Raw genomic sequence first — 15,023 nt, 5'->3', positions numbered from 1 at the left:
TCTTCTTGTCAAGTTGGGTCCCTGCGCTTTGCAGATATCTGGTTTTGGAGGGGGACTTGTAAAAAACTCTTCTTTTAGCTTCCTGCATCTTGTCCACCAGTTCCAAGGAATGTTAATCTGGTCCATAGCCCTGTCAGTTGATGAGGTACTGAAGCTTTCAACAAAGTAGTAATTAAAATCTGCCTCCTGTGATATTCTAGCTGCCCTTGTACCATGACCAGAAGTGGATTGCTAGTGGACAGTGGGTGATGAGGCATTAGTGGAACGACCCAGCGTACTGGGCTGAACTTCACGGATCATGGATCTCAGGGCAGTTAGAGCCTGTTGGTGCCCTCAGAGCCCTGACACATCCTTTCCATTGTTTCAGGGTCTCTGTAGATTCAGATGGACAAGGGCAACATGTAGTGTGTTATTTTTAAGGTCATGTTTTCAAGCAAGAGGTTGTGGAGCAGAGCTGAAGTCAGGAGCAAATTCTGTTGTCATGGAATCAGCATCTTTTACAGTTTCTGAAATAGTCATTGCAACGTACAGGCAAAAGTCATTTAAATTTTTAAAAATTTTTTTAACACATCAGGAAGTCAGCAGGTAATTCTCACTTTTTTTATGGCATGTAAAAATACAAAGGATTAAATTTAAGTATGAGCTCTCATGAGCATGAAAAATTGACCTTTGGATACAGAAAGCAATAAATGCCATCTGCTTGTCAAGATGCCTTTGCTAGTAAGAAGCTTAATTATATTTTGATATATTTGAGTGTGTTTGTGTTCATCATCCAGATTGTTTACAACTCGTAACACTTTCAACATTTTGGGATTCTTACCTTTATATTATCTTGATATTCAAGATAAAAACCTGAAAATGTTTTACATCTTTCTTAGTGTACTGATTCCTAGACTCACTATTATATGAACAGTACAGCTATTTAAATTTAATTATAAATATTTTTAACTTTCACTGTTTTATCTCTAAAAACTCATAAATAAGACCGATACCTGCAGCATGTGTCTAATTCCATACAAATTACTGTACAGTCTTCTTTTCTAAACCTTTTGTTTCTGTGCCAGGGCTGTGCTGTGATTCGAGATTGTTGGAACAACATTACAGACAGTTCATGCCTTACTGCTTGACTAGGTGAACTGCCTTTGAACTGAGCTTGCTTTCTGTTTGGTTTTTTTGTTGCTGTTGTTGCTCTTCTTGCTATGGGTAATTGTGAGGAACTTGGTGCCCTTACTCACTCATTAGTCTGAGGCTATCTTTGACTTTGTCCTCACTGCAACTTAATCTGTACTCACCTCATGTGAACTGCCCTCATGCTTACACTTTCAGTTGCTTTTGCCACAGGTGAGCATGGCTTTTTATCACTTGGACAAAGAAACTACTCATTTCCCCATCATGATCTTAGTTGCTAAAGTCTCCTTGTGCTTTCTGGCATTCAGGCCTAATATCAGGATTTCTGACATTACCTAATATTTCCATGCCAGGCTTGTTATCTTCCAGGTTCCAATAAACAGGCTGCAATAATTTCTCATTTGTGGAATCATGGTCAAGAGTCTCAAGCCCATCCATCCCTATTTTGAGCTGTCTTGGAATAACACAGCATGGTAGTCTAGTACTGCTTAAAGCTGAGACCATCCTTGCCTGCCTTGCTCTCAATGCCAGTCTCAAGCATGTCTTCACCAATACCTTTAGGTTTCATATCCTTTTAGGTATCATTCTGTTGTCATGCAGTTGACAGAACTGACAAACCTGGTCACTAGATGTGGGCATTTCAGTGCTTGAAATTGTTAATAGCACGGTGTACAAAAAGAAGCACTTTCTGCTTGACATTACCAGGAGGGTTTTACATTATGATCTGGATTTGAGAAAGGAGAGTATTGAAACTGGAATGTATCCAGGTGCCCTTCCCATCTTGCAAAAAGCAAGTCTTGATTTTTTTATGACCAAAAGTGAACATCAGTGATTCTACATTTCAAATAAATGTATTTTATATGAGGACATGATACTTTATCTGTAGAATGTCCAATCTGTCCCGTGCTAGCAAAATGATGCCTTTGTTGATCACTAGGAAGGAGTGACACTCACTGCCCAGAATATACAGTGCCATACATTAAGTGATTTTAAAGGGTCCTTTAAAGGGTCCCTAGTGTGTGTTTTAGAAATGGAAAAAGAGATAGAGTTTCAGCACGTAAATACAGGAGGGAAACAACAATTAGCTGGAAGTTACAAAACTTTCAGGCTGTATTGACAGCCTTTGGACAGTTCTGGAGCCCTTAGGAAATAAATGACACCATTTGTCCTCCCCTATACGTCGTTATGCACATACATATTGGCAATTTGCATCACCTTTTTTAAAATTAGGTTTAAACTTTTTTTTTTTTTTTTTTTAGGTTTACAGATTTGGTTACTTTTTCTGAGGCCTAATAGGAGATGTGGTTAAAGATGTAGTGATAATATCTGCAGGGTATGTTAGAATATCCAGTTCTTCTCTTTGCTTAACTTAGAATGGAAAAGAAGAAAAGGTCTAAAGTGCAGTGTCATCCTCAGTATCTTGATAGACAATATTTAAAATGTCAGTTAACCTCTGACTTTTTATTTATTACTAGTGAGGGCAGTAAAAGAAGACAAAGAGATTTTGAAGGGAGATAATTAAAATGGCAGGGATTGAAAGAAATTAAGGGGCTGCACTCAGAGGAAGCTTTCCGTACCTGTATACATGCATTTTGCCTAGAAATAGGATCTGTAAAAATGGTAGGAGTGGACCATCAGTGTCATAAAAATGTTGAGAACCAACAGACTGACTGGTTTCAAGAAGTGTTTGGTAAAGTTATGCTTGAGTTGTTTGATGTGGTTATTTCAGGGACCAGCAAAGTTCCTCTGTTCCTGTGACTATTGATGGACCGGAGTATGGTCTGAGCTTCAAGAGGTCCAAGTTCTGTGTTCTTTTGACACTGTCCCGATGTATGGAAAAATCTGTTCCCCTCTTTGTGTATCTCTCCGTTTACCCCTCACTGATGTTGCTGACTGGAAGTAAAAGCTGTCTGGATAAAGAAGCGGCCTGATGGAGCACAGCATCCAGCTGAGTGGGGTACTCACTGCCTGTGAGGGCTTCCGTGTACTAAGATACTCCTCTTGTATTCAATGCAATAAGAAAAGGAGAATCTTACAACTCAGGTTACCTTACTTCTATAGCTGCATTTTCTTTACATGAAAAGCAGCGTGTTAAGGAAAGGCTAAAGATCTGCATATTCCCATGCCCAGACTCTTCTAGTGTTGGACGCTGGCAATGCACGTATGCTGTAAATTCTTTATCAACTTGCTCTTTTCATTTACATAGCCTGGCTTGTCTTCAGTGTCTCTACTCAATGCTTTGCTCTGATTTTCTTTTTATTTTTGGAGTATCTTAGGAAGAAAGTAGGACTTTCACCCCCTCTGCTGGCTGGCTTACCTTTGGCCAAGTGTAGGGGCTCGCCAAAGCAGTCTATCAGTTTTATTATGACTTGGACAGGTCTCTGTGCCCCCTATAACATACCACCATTTTCAAAGAGAGAGAAACATTTGGGGATGGAAGTAAAACTGCTGAATAAGATGCTCGGCAACTTGTGTATGTTGAAGTGAAAGGAGTAGCAGCATTGGGTGTTGCTGCCTGGAGGCACTGGGGAGCCCAAACTGTCCACGCAGCCTCACTAGTGCTGAGTTCACTTCCCTCAACCTGCTGGCCATGCTCAAATGCCTTGGGAAACGTTGAATTATTAACTATGAATGTGCTAATTTAGGTGTTTGATATTGTTCAACTAAAGATTCATTCATATTCTTTTGTCTGCAAAAGTGCACAGATTTACTTCATGTGATACTTGATTATCCAGTTTCCTTAAAAAGGGTCATGTGCTGAATTTGAGTCTATGATGGTTTCAAGGAACAACCACATATAAAAGATGGGGATTTTATCTTTTTTTTTTTTTTTTTTAAAAAACTTAACCTTTCTGGTAAGAAGTTTATTTGCTTCAGTTTTTCTTGCATCATGCTTTCTCTTTGAGTTCAGATATTAAAGATTTCTTTTATATATCTTCAAATCCAGTTTTAGGCTTGAACAAAGTCAGCTGTTGTCTGTGTGGCAGCTGAGCAACAACTGTCTCTCTTTGCCTGTGTTAGCACTTACATGCATTTGACTTGCAATGTGTGAATGACTGGACCAAGCATACCAGTTATGTAAATGCAAATTGTTTTCAGTGTTCATTATCCTCTGGTCAGAGTTCCTGGGGATCCGGAGGCAGTCTAAAAATCTGAAGCATTCCTACAAGAGGAAGAGGAAAGCTGAAGGGCCCTGTGTGTCTCCTGATATTAGCATTTTCCAGTTTTCCCTGGTTCTAGTTATGTTTTGAATGTGCTGCATAACAAATATTGGCTTAGTCTACCCTCCGAGACAAACATGTATTGTGGGTGTTTCCATACACAGGCAGTTATTTGCAAGTGCTAAACCTGAATCTCTGTTGTAGGTAGCTTTGTCTCCAGTCTTGCACCAGTCCGTCTCTTGGACAGACCTTGGACCCATGTTACAGTCATGTCCCTTCCTGTTCTTGCCTGGGCTTCTTGAATAGATGCTGGACCTGCCTCCCCACCTCACCTTGTGTGACAAATCACTGAAGGGCTGATGGGGCTGGTTGATTAAATGCTTAAATGTTGACTTTCACCACCTCAGCCCTCCTTAGGTATTGTAAATCTGCATACTGATGAGTTAGAGGATGGCCATGGGATGTTGTCACCCTCGGTGTCTGACTTTAATGGAGCAGCCTCACTCTCACTTCTCCCTGACAGCCAATTACTTTCTTAGAAAGCATAAAATATTGATTACCTTAATGACTATGGTAACTTTTAGCTTTTTATTAGTAAAAGGTGAATCCCATTTGGAATTCAAAACTGACACCATTTTATTTAGGCTACTAAAAATTTAGTGTTAATGGATAGTGCATGTAAATAATGAATCAATAGGATTATACTGATTTCTAAGTAGTGAATTTTGCCCTAAGAGCATGCTTCATTTCTCGTATCTGCTGTACCTGTTCCAGTCTTATTGTTCTTGTCTTTGCAGCTTGGATGGGAAGATCTAATTCATCACTTATTTCTGCTGACATAGTTTTAGTCACTAGTGTTTGTTGTGATAGTTTGTAGAATGAATGAGGAAAAGATCCTCAACATGAGTCACTATCTTATCAGGATCTTTGGGATTAAATCTGTTTTTCTCTCTCCTAATTATTGGAGCAAAAAATGTTCACAGAGGAGTTGATCCAGTGGTAATTAAACTGAATCCCATAATCAAGAGAACTGGATCTACCCGAGTATTATTCAGCTTTGCTGGAGGAGAAAAACATACTTTCTTGCCTTTTGAAAAACCCTAAGTAATATTCTAGGATGGGCAAAATCAAAGTTTATCCTTCCTATACCATCAACACTGCAAGTTCTTTGCAAGGTTTGCATTGCATCATTGTGATTTGGTTTCGTTTGTAATAGATTTTGAAGGACATTATGGCGTAGTCATGAAGTACTGTGATTAATTACACTAGTAATTAGGAAGACTGTATGGGGTGCTGGGATCTGGGGCTGTTGCATGTTCAGAAGTGGTAGGCTCTTGCCTTTCTCCTACATGGTAATTCTCACTGTACGGATACTGGCTGATGCTGTGCTCTGACTCTTCTGGAATACATGATATCTGGATCACCTTGCAGATTACGAGGTAGCCTGGCCCACAGCAGCGAAGGAAAACTAAGACCTCTCTTCTCCAAGCTAACTAAGTCCATTTCCTACAACCTCTCCTCACAGGGGCAGGACAGGGGCATGGCTGAGCAGTGACATGGGCCATGCCCCCACCTCCCCGGGAAGCCCCACCCCTGGCCATTGTCCAACCCACTTGTCATGGAATTCCCACCGTTCTGGTCAAGTGGTTAACTTACACCAACTCTCCTGCCCCTTGCAAAACGGCTGCTGTTTATACTGTGTTTGTGTGTGTGTATGCAAACATATATTTTTATATATATGTATATAGAGTACAAATATGCATAAATATATTTCATTAATACGTAGCTATGCTGTTTATATGTGTATATAGAGCCTATACATAAAATATAAAGATAATTGTATCCATAAAAATGGATATCACATATTGTATAACACATCCTTTATTGAGAGCTAATGAATAATTAAGTTTAAACGTGAATAGAAAGTTAATTAACACAAGTAAAAGGCAGGCTAGGGGCCCACTACTTTACAAGGCAGCTGAACAAACACTAACACGTATGGGCTGGGAGGACTCTGCATGGGTGGGGGACACCAGGACACTGGGGGGACAGGAACAAGTTGGAAGATGCCTGAGGACTGTCCCCTGACCAGCCCCCCCTGCGTGGAAAGCAAAGACCCGGCCCCACACAGTTGGGAGTTCCCATTTTCATAGTGTTTCCCAAACCATGCAGCATCATGCCAAGCCCATTACATGGGGTGGCCATCCTGGTTGGCCGGGTCTGGATGGGGGGGTCTCTTGGTGCAGTTCGCAGCAACAGGAAATGTTCCTGATAAGCGATTCCTCCTATATTTTTCATATAAAATCTACCAAAATCACACCAAGTATAGTTAGTGTGTTCATTTCTCTTTGCTGAAATCTCACAATTTTAATCCTACACCCACCAGGGCTCGTCCGTCATTTGCTTTGAAGTTCTTGAACAAGCCTTGTCAGTAATGTTTATCTCCGTCAGAAGGGTTTCTCGTTGGAAAAATGCCTCATCACATGCAGGACTATTAAGTTTTAATCACTGGTTTGGGAGTTTAGATACAGCCTCTTGGCATGGAATCAGAGGAAATGACAGCTGGGAGAGCCAGTACACAAGAGGGAATATTTCTGGCTGTTAGTAGAAGAAATTTCAGTTTTCTTACTTTTCTCTTGTTTTCTGCATGACCTTAAGAGATGGTGAAAACTGTAGTGCAAATATATCAGAAGTCTGTCTTTCTGGTCTGTCCATCAGAGTTCTTAATCATTTATTTTCACCAGTTATTAAAATGTTTAACTTGTTACCAGTGGTGGAAAAATGGCCGAGACATTGTACACATCAAAGTAATGGGTATTTTGCCAACATTTAAGCATTTAATCAACTAGGATTCAGCTGTGCAATTTGTTTTCCAATTCTCATGACTTTTCAATTTGTCTTTTTTAAACTGTTTTGGGGGGTAGGAATATATATTTTGAGACTTCTGAATTTTTTTCTTGATCTGATACTAGAAATACTGTGGTAGTAGCTATTTCTTCTGTATTTATGTTTTATATTTATGGAATGCATTTGATGGAACTTTTTTCATTGTATTTACTGTTCCTCACTCCAGTCATATGTCTAATTCCACTGGAATTAATGCATTCTCTATTACGATACCTGTCCATGACACCACATAAGTTATATAGCAATCAGTGAAACATGAAACATCCACTATGACAAGCTTCACTGGGAAATTATGCTTGATAATGTTTTACCAACTGATTTGTGTTCAGCCTTCGTGTCATTTTTCTTCCATGTTTCCTAAAAGTTATTGAATGCAAAATGATGAAACATTCATTTGAGTAGGAAGAATTAACTGATTTCAATTTGTGATGAAATGTTACATAAATAAGGGAGCCAAAACTAGATCTAGATTTTTACATTTCAATTTGATGAGTCACTAAACACAGTTTTCTTTTTGCAGATTTCTCTTGGTGTTGATTTGTTTAATATTCAGTGTACTATCTACTATAGACCATTATTCTGAATTTGCCACTGGAACCCTTTTCTGGATGGTAAGTGAACTTTTTTGGGGAAATAATCTAATCAGTTTGACTAAATCTAAATTGCTTTAAGTGAACAAGAGAGAGAACTTTTAATCCTCATGCTGTGCATACTACTAAGACATTTAAAGTAGTACCTGCTTTCATTAATGGAAGGTCATAGTTTTATGGGGATGATTATTTTCTAGATCTGTACACTATGAGAGTCCTTCATAGATGAACAGTTTTTATGTACTTGCTTTTCTTAAGGTATGAAAGTCTACCCTGTAGCTCTTATAGTGGACAACTGGTCATCAGTGTTATGCAGTGTGGAACACAGGTTATTATTCTATAGGCAGGAATATATTTTTAAAATATATCTCTTCTAAGTCTTACAGTAAAAAATTGGCTCTTCAGAAGTGTCTGAATCTTGAGGGCAAGTGATTTCTGTCAGACTAGTTTACTAGTGTATAGAGCAGGAAGGAAGAGCTTCAATCGCACTTCTGTGCGTCGGTGGTTTTGCTTTGAAGTTGGTGCTTGTTTACTGTTGGCAATCCACTGGGTGTCAGGTTCCTGAGCATACTTTTAAGTTTTGTACTTGATATTTTGCAAAAGCATAAAGACATGCTTATCTAATATCTTTTTCTTGCTATTAGGATCTTAAGTAGTAATTTAAACAACAGGTGTTGTGATAGAAAAATCTGCTCACTTTAGAGGTATGCGGAGGTTGCTTATTGTTTCCACAGTAGCCAGGGAACAATATTTTTATCACTGGACTGAGCAACTAATTTACAGATTGTTACCATCCATGAGCTAGTAAGTCACTTAAGAATGTGAAAACACATCCAGGAACCATCTATAAAATCACATCCAGGAACCATCTATAAACTGTTGCAACATACATGCAGTATTTTTAAGTGCTAATTTGAAGTAGGTGGGAAGTAAAATACAGATGATTTGCATGAGGGCTCTAGAAAGTGTTTCTCCTCTGTTACCCCCTGCCCTTCTTCACCTGTAGAAAGTTAAGAATGGAGATGAAACGTCCTTAATAAAAATGGAGTAAATAACTTTTAAACAGTTTTTTATAACGTCTGTACTTTAACCACTCAAATCCTCTGATCTCGATGTGTGATAATCTCAGTATTTTTACTGTAATTTCTTTTTGCTAGGTGGTGACTTCTAATGTGATGGATTTTTATTTTCCATCTGGTTTGAAAATAAAAATCAGTTACTTCTCTTCCTCTGGCTTAGACTACATTAGTATGTGCAGCTTCTGTGACAATTGACTAAGCTATCATTAGGATCCCTGAGTTATTTGGGGATTTTGATTAATGTTAATCTTGTAACAAATGTTTCTTGGCCTTTAAGCCATATTCAGTGTCAAAGTGCAGTATTCTGCCAATCATACGTCGTCTCATACTCACTGAAAGATGTGGATATATGTCAGTATAACCACCACCCAAAACAGTAATACTGGTAAGGATTCAATGCTTAGCTGGTTGGTTTTGTGTAGATGGTGTGTGCACGTGCAGACACATGCTGTTCAACAAAAAATAACTAGCTAAAGACAGATGTGTGGTTCACGTAGTGCCCACGTAGCATTGCTGGCTACTTTTAAGTGATGTTATCATCTAACAAATGAATCATGCATAGTCAGTGGCAGTGCTGGAACAATTTCTTGGCCACCTTGTGTTACAACCTTACCCTGGAGGATACCTCTCTTGAGTTAATTTTCCTCCCTGCTGTTTCCTGAGCTTCCTTCCTAGAAACAGCCAGCTCAGAGCTTAGCTGTTCTGTTGGCTACTGTAGATTCACTCGCCTAGAAAGTATTTATCTTAAAACTGTGAGTCATAGAGTTTGCTCTGAAATAAATTCATTTTAATTACAACACATGAAAGATTGCTTTTAGAGCTAATTAAATTAGTTCTTTTTTCATAGAGTTGTGAGGTTTCTTGTTTCTGATAGCTAAAGGGTTAGGCTCCTGCTTGGAGCATTTCTCCTCACCACTACCTGAAGGAATTTCAAACTGCATCTCCCATTTTACCCAGGAGAGTGGGTAAACACCCACAGAAGACTGGAGAGCATTGCTCTCTTTATACTGTAGTCGGTCATTACTCTCATCTACTTCATACCATAGCTGACTGTTCAGGTAAGCAGAGAGAGTTTCTCTCACCAAAATATGAGAACACATGCCTATGTATTCTGCCTTCCATGCCACTCTGCTCTCTTGAAAGTGTTTGATAATAGTGGAGACTGCCAATATGGTAAGAAACAAAACTGGAGCAAAGCATCTATGGGATCAAGTTCAAAATGAAATCTGTTTCTCTCCTGATTGAAGGAAACTCTAATTCTTTATACAGCCCTGTCAGTGTGTCAGTAGTAAATAAATACTAGTATGTGATGCTTGTAGTATTCTCCCACTTGTGGAAAAACTGCTTTTCGTTATATTGAAGTAGATTAATAGTTTGGGAGGATCAACTTCAAAATTGTAATGTTGTAAGTTGTTAAGTCCTGACAAGAAGGATAGCTTTTGATACTTGTAGACACTTTTTGTATTTTCTTAGAGAGGGTAAAATGATAAGCCAAATACAAGTTTGGATAATATGCGTCACTGGGGTAGATATGGCACATTAGCAACAGATGTAACGGCAGATGTCCCCTAAGCCACTGAGGTCTTGTGTCTTAAAGACTTGATTTTTTTAATGTTCTTAATACTTCAGGGTGCTGTAAGATAATTTCTTGTAAAGTGTGAAATGTATCATCATTCAGAGAAGCTATGTGAATATTACCAAGGAAAGAATATCGTACCAAGAAGGCCCTCCAAAGCAGTGCTTGTAGTTTGAATGGAAAAATGGGGTTGAAGAAGCAGCTGCTGGAACTTAACATAAAAAAAAAGCCCCAAAGCTTTACTCTGCCCCTCCCATCCCCCAAGCATATGTGTTCAAGTCTCTGAAAATCCGAGTGACTTCTGGAGGAAAAAAATACGATTCTCTGGCCCTGCATTTGAATGTTAAGGCCAATCTGTCATCTTTGAGACTATTGAAGAGATTTACATAGCCACAGGTTCTGATACAAGCTGATGCCTCCCCAAATGCTGTCAATTGCTTTATTTGTTGTCCTTTCTTCGGCTTAAAGGAAACTTCTGTTCTTTGCATTTATGAAGAAAAGAGAACGTGTAAATCTCACCATCACTGTGGTAAAATCAGTTTACTTCCGTGGTAGTAGTAGTAGTCTTCAGTAGTTGTACTGAACTTGTAAATGCTGTCATTTGAAGGAGGTTTTTGTTCTCGTACTACTAAATATTTTGTGTATTCACTGCCACTCTTGGGAGGGGTTTTTTGTCAGCTCTGTTTGAGATAATCTTATTTATTTTTTTAATATACAAACATTATATGATCTTTGTTAATTCCTGGTTGGGTTTTTTTCCCTCCAACCATTTAGCAAGCCAGCAAAGGAGGAAAGTGACAGTGGCATTGGCACAGTGAATCATGCTGACAAGCACCAACAGAACAGACAGCGAAGAATATAATTACTCCTGATTTTTTTATACTTACTGAGAGAAACTTACAGTTTGAAATAGTACTTAAAATAGATCACAAGATTTCTGGGTAGAAAACAATGTACATGTTATTTCACAATCCACAAAGCCTAAATACACTTGCAATTGTTTTTGTTTGTGTTTTTTTTTTTTTTTTTAATTAAGATTGCTACATGTAGTGTGGTATGATAAGGAATCTCTAGTTTCTCCTGATTTCCTTGGTCCTCGATCTGTACTGTTGGGAGCTTTTTCACTTGTCTATCCATCAGCATTTAGGATCTGCTGCAGGAGAAAGTTCTTGTACAATGTCTGGGGAAACAAGCAAAATGGAACAGGCCACAGTTGTGAATAAAGCATTTGCAACACTCAAGGCAATACTGCATTACCATCTGCCTTCTAAACTTGTAGCATCTGTACTCCCTTCAGGATCTTGAATTATATCTTGGATGCTACATCCAAGGCATTGTCATCTATTATTCTGTCCCCAACTAATTTTTCCTTCTATATCTGAACAGCAGACCCAGCTGTGCTTCATTCCCAGTTGCCCACTCAATACCTGCATCTAAAGATTACTCCTGAAACACTCCAGAAATGTCTCAGATAACTTGCATCTCACTGTGTTGCTTTTCAGATAAGTGCTACCTGAATTAAAGTCCTCTATAAAAAACAGGGCATGATCTAGAAACTTTCCTGAGTTGTTTATAGGAGACTTTGTCTGCCTTCTTGTCCTGATCATGTGGTCTGTGACGGACTTCCACCATGATCTCACCTTTAGTGGCCTTCTGGAAGAATTCTATCATGCTTCTCAAGCACAGGTCTGATGAGGAACTGCTGAAGGAACTGGGGGGGTTCAGTCTGGAGAAGAGAAGGCTGAGGGGAGACCTCCTGGCCCTCTGCAACTCCCTGCCAGGAGGGGGCAGAGAGGGGGGATGAGTCTCTGGAGCCAAGGAGCCAGCGCCAGGCCCCGAGGGAATGGCCTCAAGCTGCCCAGGGCAGGGTCAGGCTGGCTCTGAGGAAGGATTTCTGTGCAGAAGGGGCTGTTGGGCGTTGGAATGGGCTGCCCAGGGCAGGGGGGAGTCCCCGGGATCCCTGGAGGGGTTGAAGAGTCGGGCTGAGCCAGCGCTGAGGGATCTGGGGGAGTTGGGAACGGTCAATGTGAGGTTGATGGTTGGACTTTTCCAACCTAGATGATTCTGTGATTCTAAAAAAGGCCCTGTCTGATGTCAGTGTGAGGGGTGACTATGGGCAGTTCTGTAACTGGGACTGCTGAAAAGAGAGAGTTTATTCTATTTTATACTAAAAACAAGTTTCTGAAATAATCCTGCCCACGTGGTGTTTATGTACTTGAGATACAGCCTCACAAATTATCATACCATGCCTGAATACCAAAACGTGGGTAGCCAGGGTGGTATGTTTGAAGAGTAACAACTTGATAGTAGGAGAGGGAAAGAGGCTTTCTTGCCTTTTTGTGGACTACATGGTAAAGCCTGTTCTCAACAGTCACGTGAGCATCAGAATTTTGGAACTGGTTTAAAGTTCCTTTTAAAAAATAGATTAATACATCTGGTAAAAATGGGGAAGAAAAAGCTTGTTAAAATATCTGTCTTTTTTATTTTTTCTCCCCTACTTAATTACCCTCTAGATACTTTTGGCACTCATGGAGATATTTTTCAGGGTTCACTTGCCTTTTTAATAGCGTCTTCCAAACACGAGTCAAGAACAGTGATTATGGGATTTCCTACAGTCAATACTTAATCTTGAGTCAACACTGTTCACTTTGTCTTTGATGGAATCGACTCCTAATTACTTGTGTTTATCTGCTTACCTTCCCAATGGTTTTCATAAGTGCTCCTTAAATACTGCGTGACTGAGTGCAGAATGAATTTGTGATTCCTGCCTGAGCTGCAGGGATGCACCCACATGAACTTTTCTGACAGGGGCCTGGCTCTTGAAGAGCGTTCATCTTGAAGAAGGCAAAACCTGACAACCGTCCTTTTGTTCCATCATCCTTACCTGTTGCTTGTTATTCTTCAACATAAAATTCTTTCAAAATGTGTATTCTGAGAAATTAAGAGAACAGGCATAGTATGATTTCTTTTTAGTTGAAACCCTACCTGCTTGAAGTAATTTCATACTCAGTTCTTCACTGATATATTTAGAGATGGTTTGCTAATAAATAATTAAAAGATGACAAAAATTTAATCTTTATATGCTAGAGTTGGTGTTAATCTACTTGTTCTTAAAATAAATATATGCAGTTTTATCATGACCTTGGATTCCTGTCATGGGTTGACTCTGTTTCCGTTGACCATATTTCCCAGAGCTCTAAACATTTTACTTCTTTTTGCCTTCACTTGTTGAAATTTTCCCTGTGAGTTCAACAGATCAATCAAACGAGTGCTGATTGCTTATGATGTCTTTAATTACAAAAATTCTGCTTGCTTAACTGTTCTTTTTGACTTTTCACATTTATAATGTGTATGTAATTCTTCCTTTTATACTCCCTATTCTAAGAACGATCCTCTAAAATCTTATTTACTGAAGTATTTAAAGTTGGGCTTCAGCCACTTTCTTCTCTGGAAGGTAATCAAACTTACATGGACCTGCCTGCTTCCTGATGTACAAAGCTTTCAGGTGTGTGTGCATATCATACAACAAATATATATATTTTCACTAGTTAGTATTGTTGGGTGGTTTTTCAAAGAAAAGAATGTCTTGAATTAATCTCAAAGAGTTGCTGATGTATTAGCACAGAGTTTTTGCATGACCATAGGCAAACCTTAGGTTCAAAGAATCATAGAACAGCTTAAAGCTCATCTAGTTCCCACCCCCTGCCATGGGCAGGGCCACCTTCCACTAGCCCAGGTTGCCCAAAGCCCCGTCCAACCTGGCCTTGAACCCTTCCAGGGAGGGGCAGCCACAGCTTCTCTGGGCAACCTGTGCCAGTGTCTCACCACCCTCACAGGGGAGAATTTCTTCCTTACATCTAATCTAAATGTCCCCTCTTTCAGCTTAAAACTGTTACCCCTCATCCTATCTCTACACTCCCGGATAAAGAGTCCCTCCCCAGATTTCCCGCAGCCCCTTTCAGCCCTGGGAGGCCGCTCTAAGGTCTCCCCAGAGCCTTCTCTTCTCCAGCTGAACCCCCTCAGCTCTCTCAACCTGTCCTCACAGGGGGGGCTCCAGCCCCCCGAGCATCTTCGTGGCCTCCTCTGGACCCACTCGATCAGTTGCGTGTCCTTATATTGGAGGGCCCAGAACTGGACCCAGCACTGCAGGAGGAGTCTCACAAGAGTGGAGTAGAGGGGGAGAATCAACTCCCTCACAGTATCTAAGTGACTGAGATTAAAAATTTTAAAAAGTGTTTAGGAGTATTTTTACTTAAAGATCCCATGGCAATTATTGTTATGCAAGAAAAGGAAAAACCCCATTTTCAGCAAACTGTGCATATGTTTATGTCCATCTATTTTTTCAGGCTTCCTTCATTGCATAACTTCTAGGTAGCATTTTATCCTTCCACTTTGTTGCAAATTTTAATTCCCTTATATATACAGTTATAATTTTATCTTACTCTAAGATGATTCTATTGAAATTTTTTTTTCAAAAAGTTGCCAAAGCTTTTTGTATAGGCTTTTGCCAATACAACAGGATGCTGTAATGTTTTCTTAATGATCTAGTAGTCTGTGTGTCAGTTTTGATTTGTAAATGCCA

General features: G+C 39.6%; 1 protein-coding gene across 2 annotated transcripts in view; it reads left to right on the top strand.

Annotated features, from left to right (window-relative positions):
- The window catches only part of LOC141958853 (potassium voltage-gated channel subfamily KQT member 1-like), a 513,504-nt gene that overhangs the window by 16,960 nt on the left and 481,521 nt on the right, over positions 1-15,023 (top strand). For both annotated transcript variants that reach the window (XM_074901810.1, XM_074901811.1), the window contains one exon: positions 7,717-7,807. In XM_074901810.1, coding sequence (XP_074757911.1) covers positions 7,717-7,807 — 91 coding nt within the window. The remainder of the gene's footprint in view (positions 1-7,716; positions 7,808-15,023) is intronic.

Source organism: Athene noctua, chromosome 3, assembly GCF_965140245.1.
Source record: "Athene noctua chromosome 3, bAthNoc1.hap1.1, whole genome shotgun sequence".
Taxonomy (NCBI): Eukaryota; Metazoa; Chordata; class Aves; order Strigiformes; family Strigidae; genus Athene; species Athene noctua.
The sequence above is the reverse complement of the archived record's forward strand: the minus strand, read 5'-3'. Positions and strand labels throughout refer to the sequence as shown.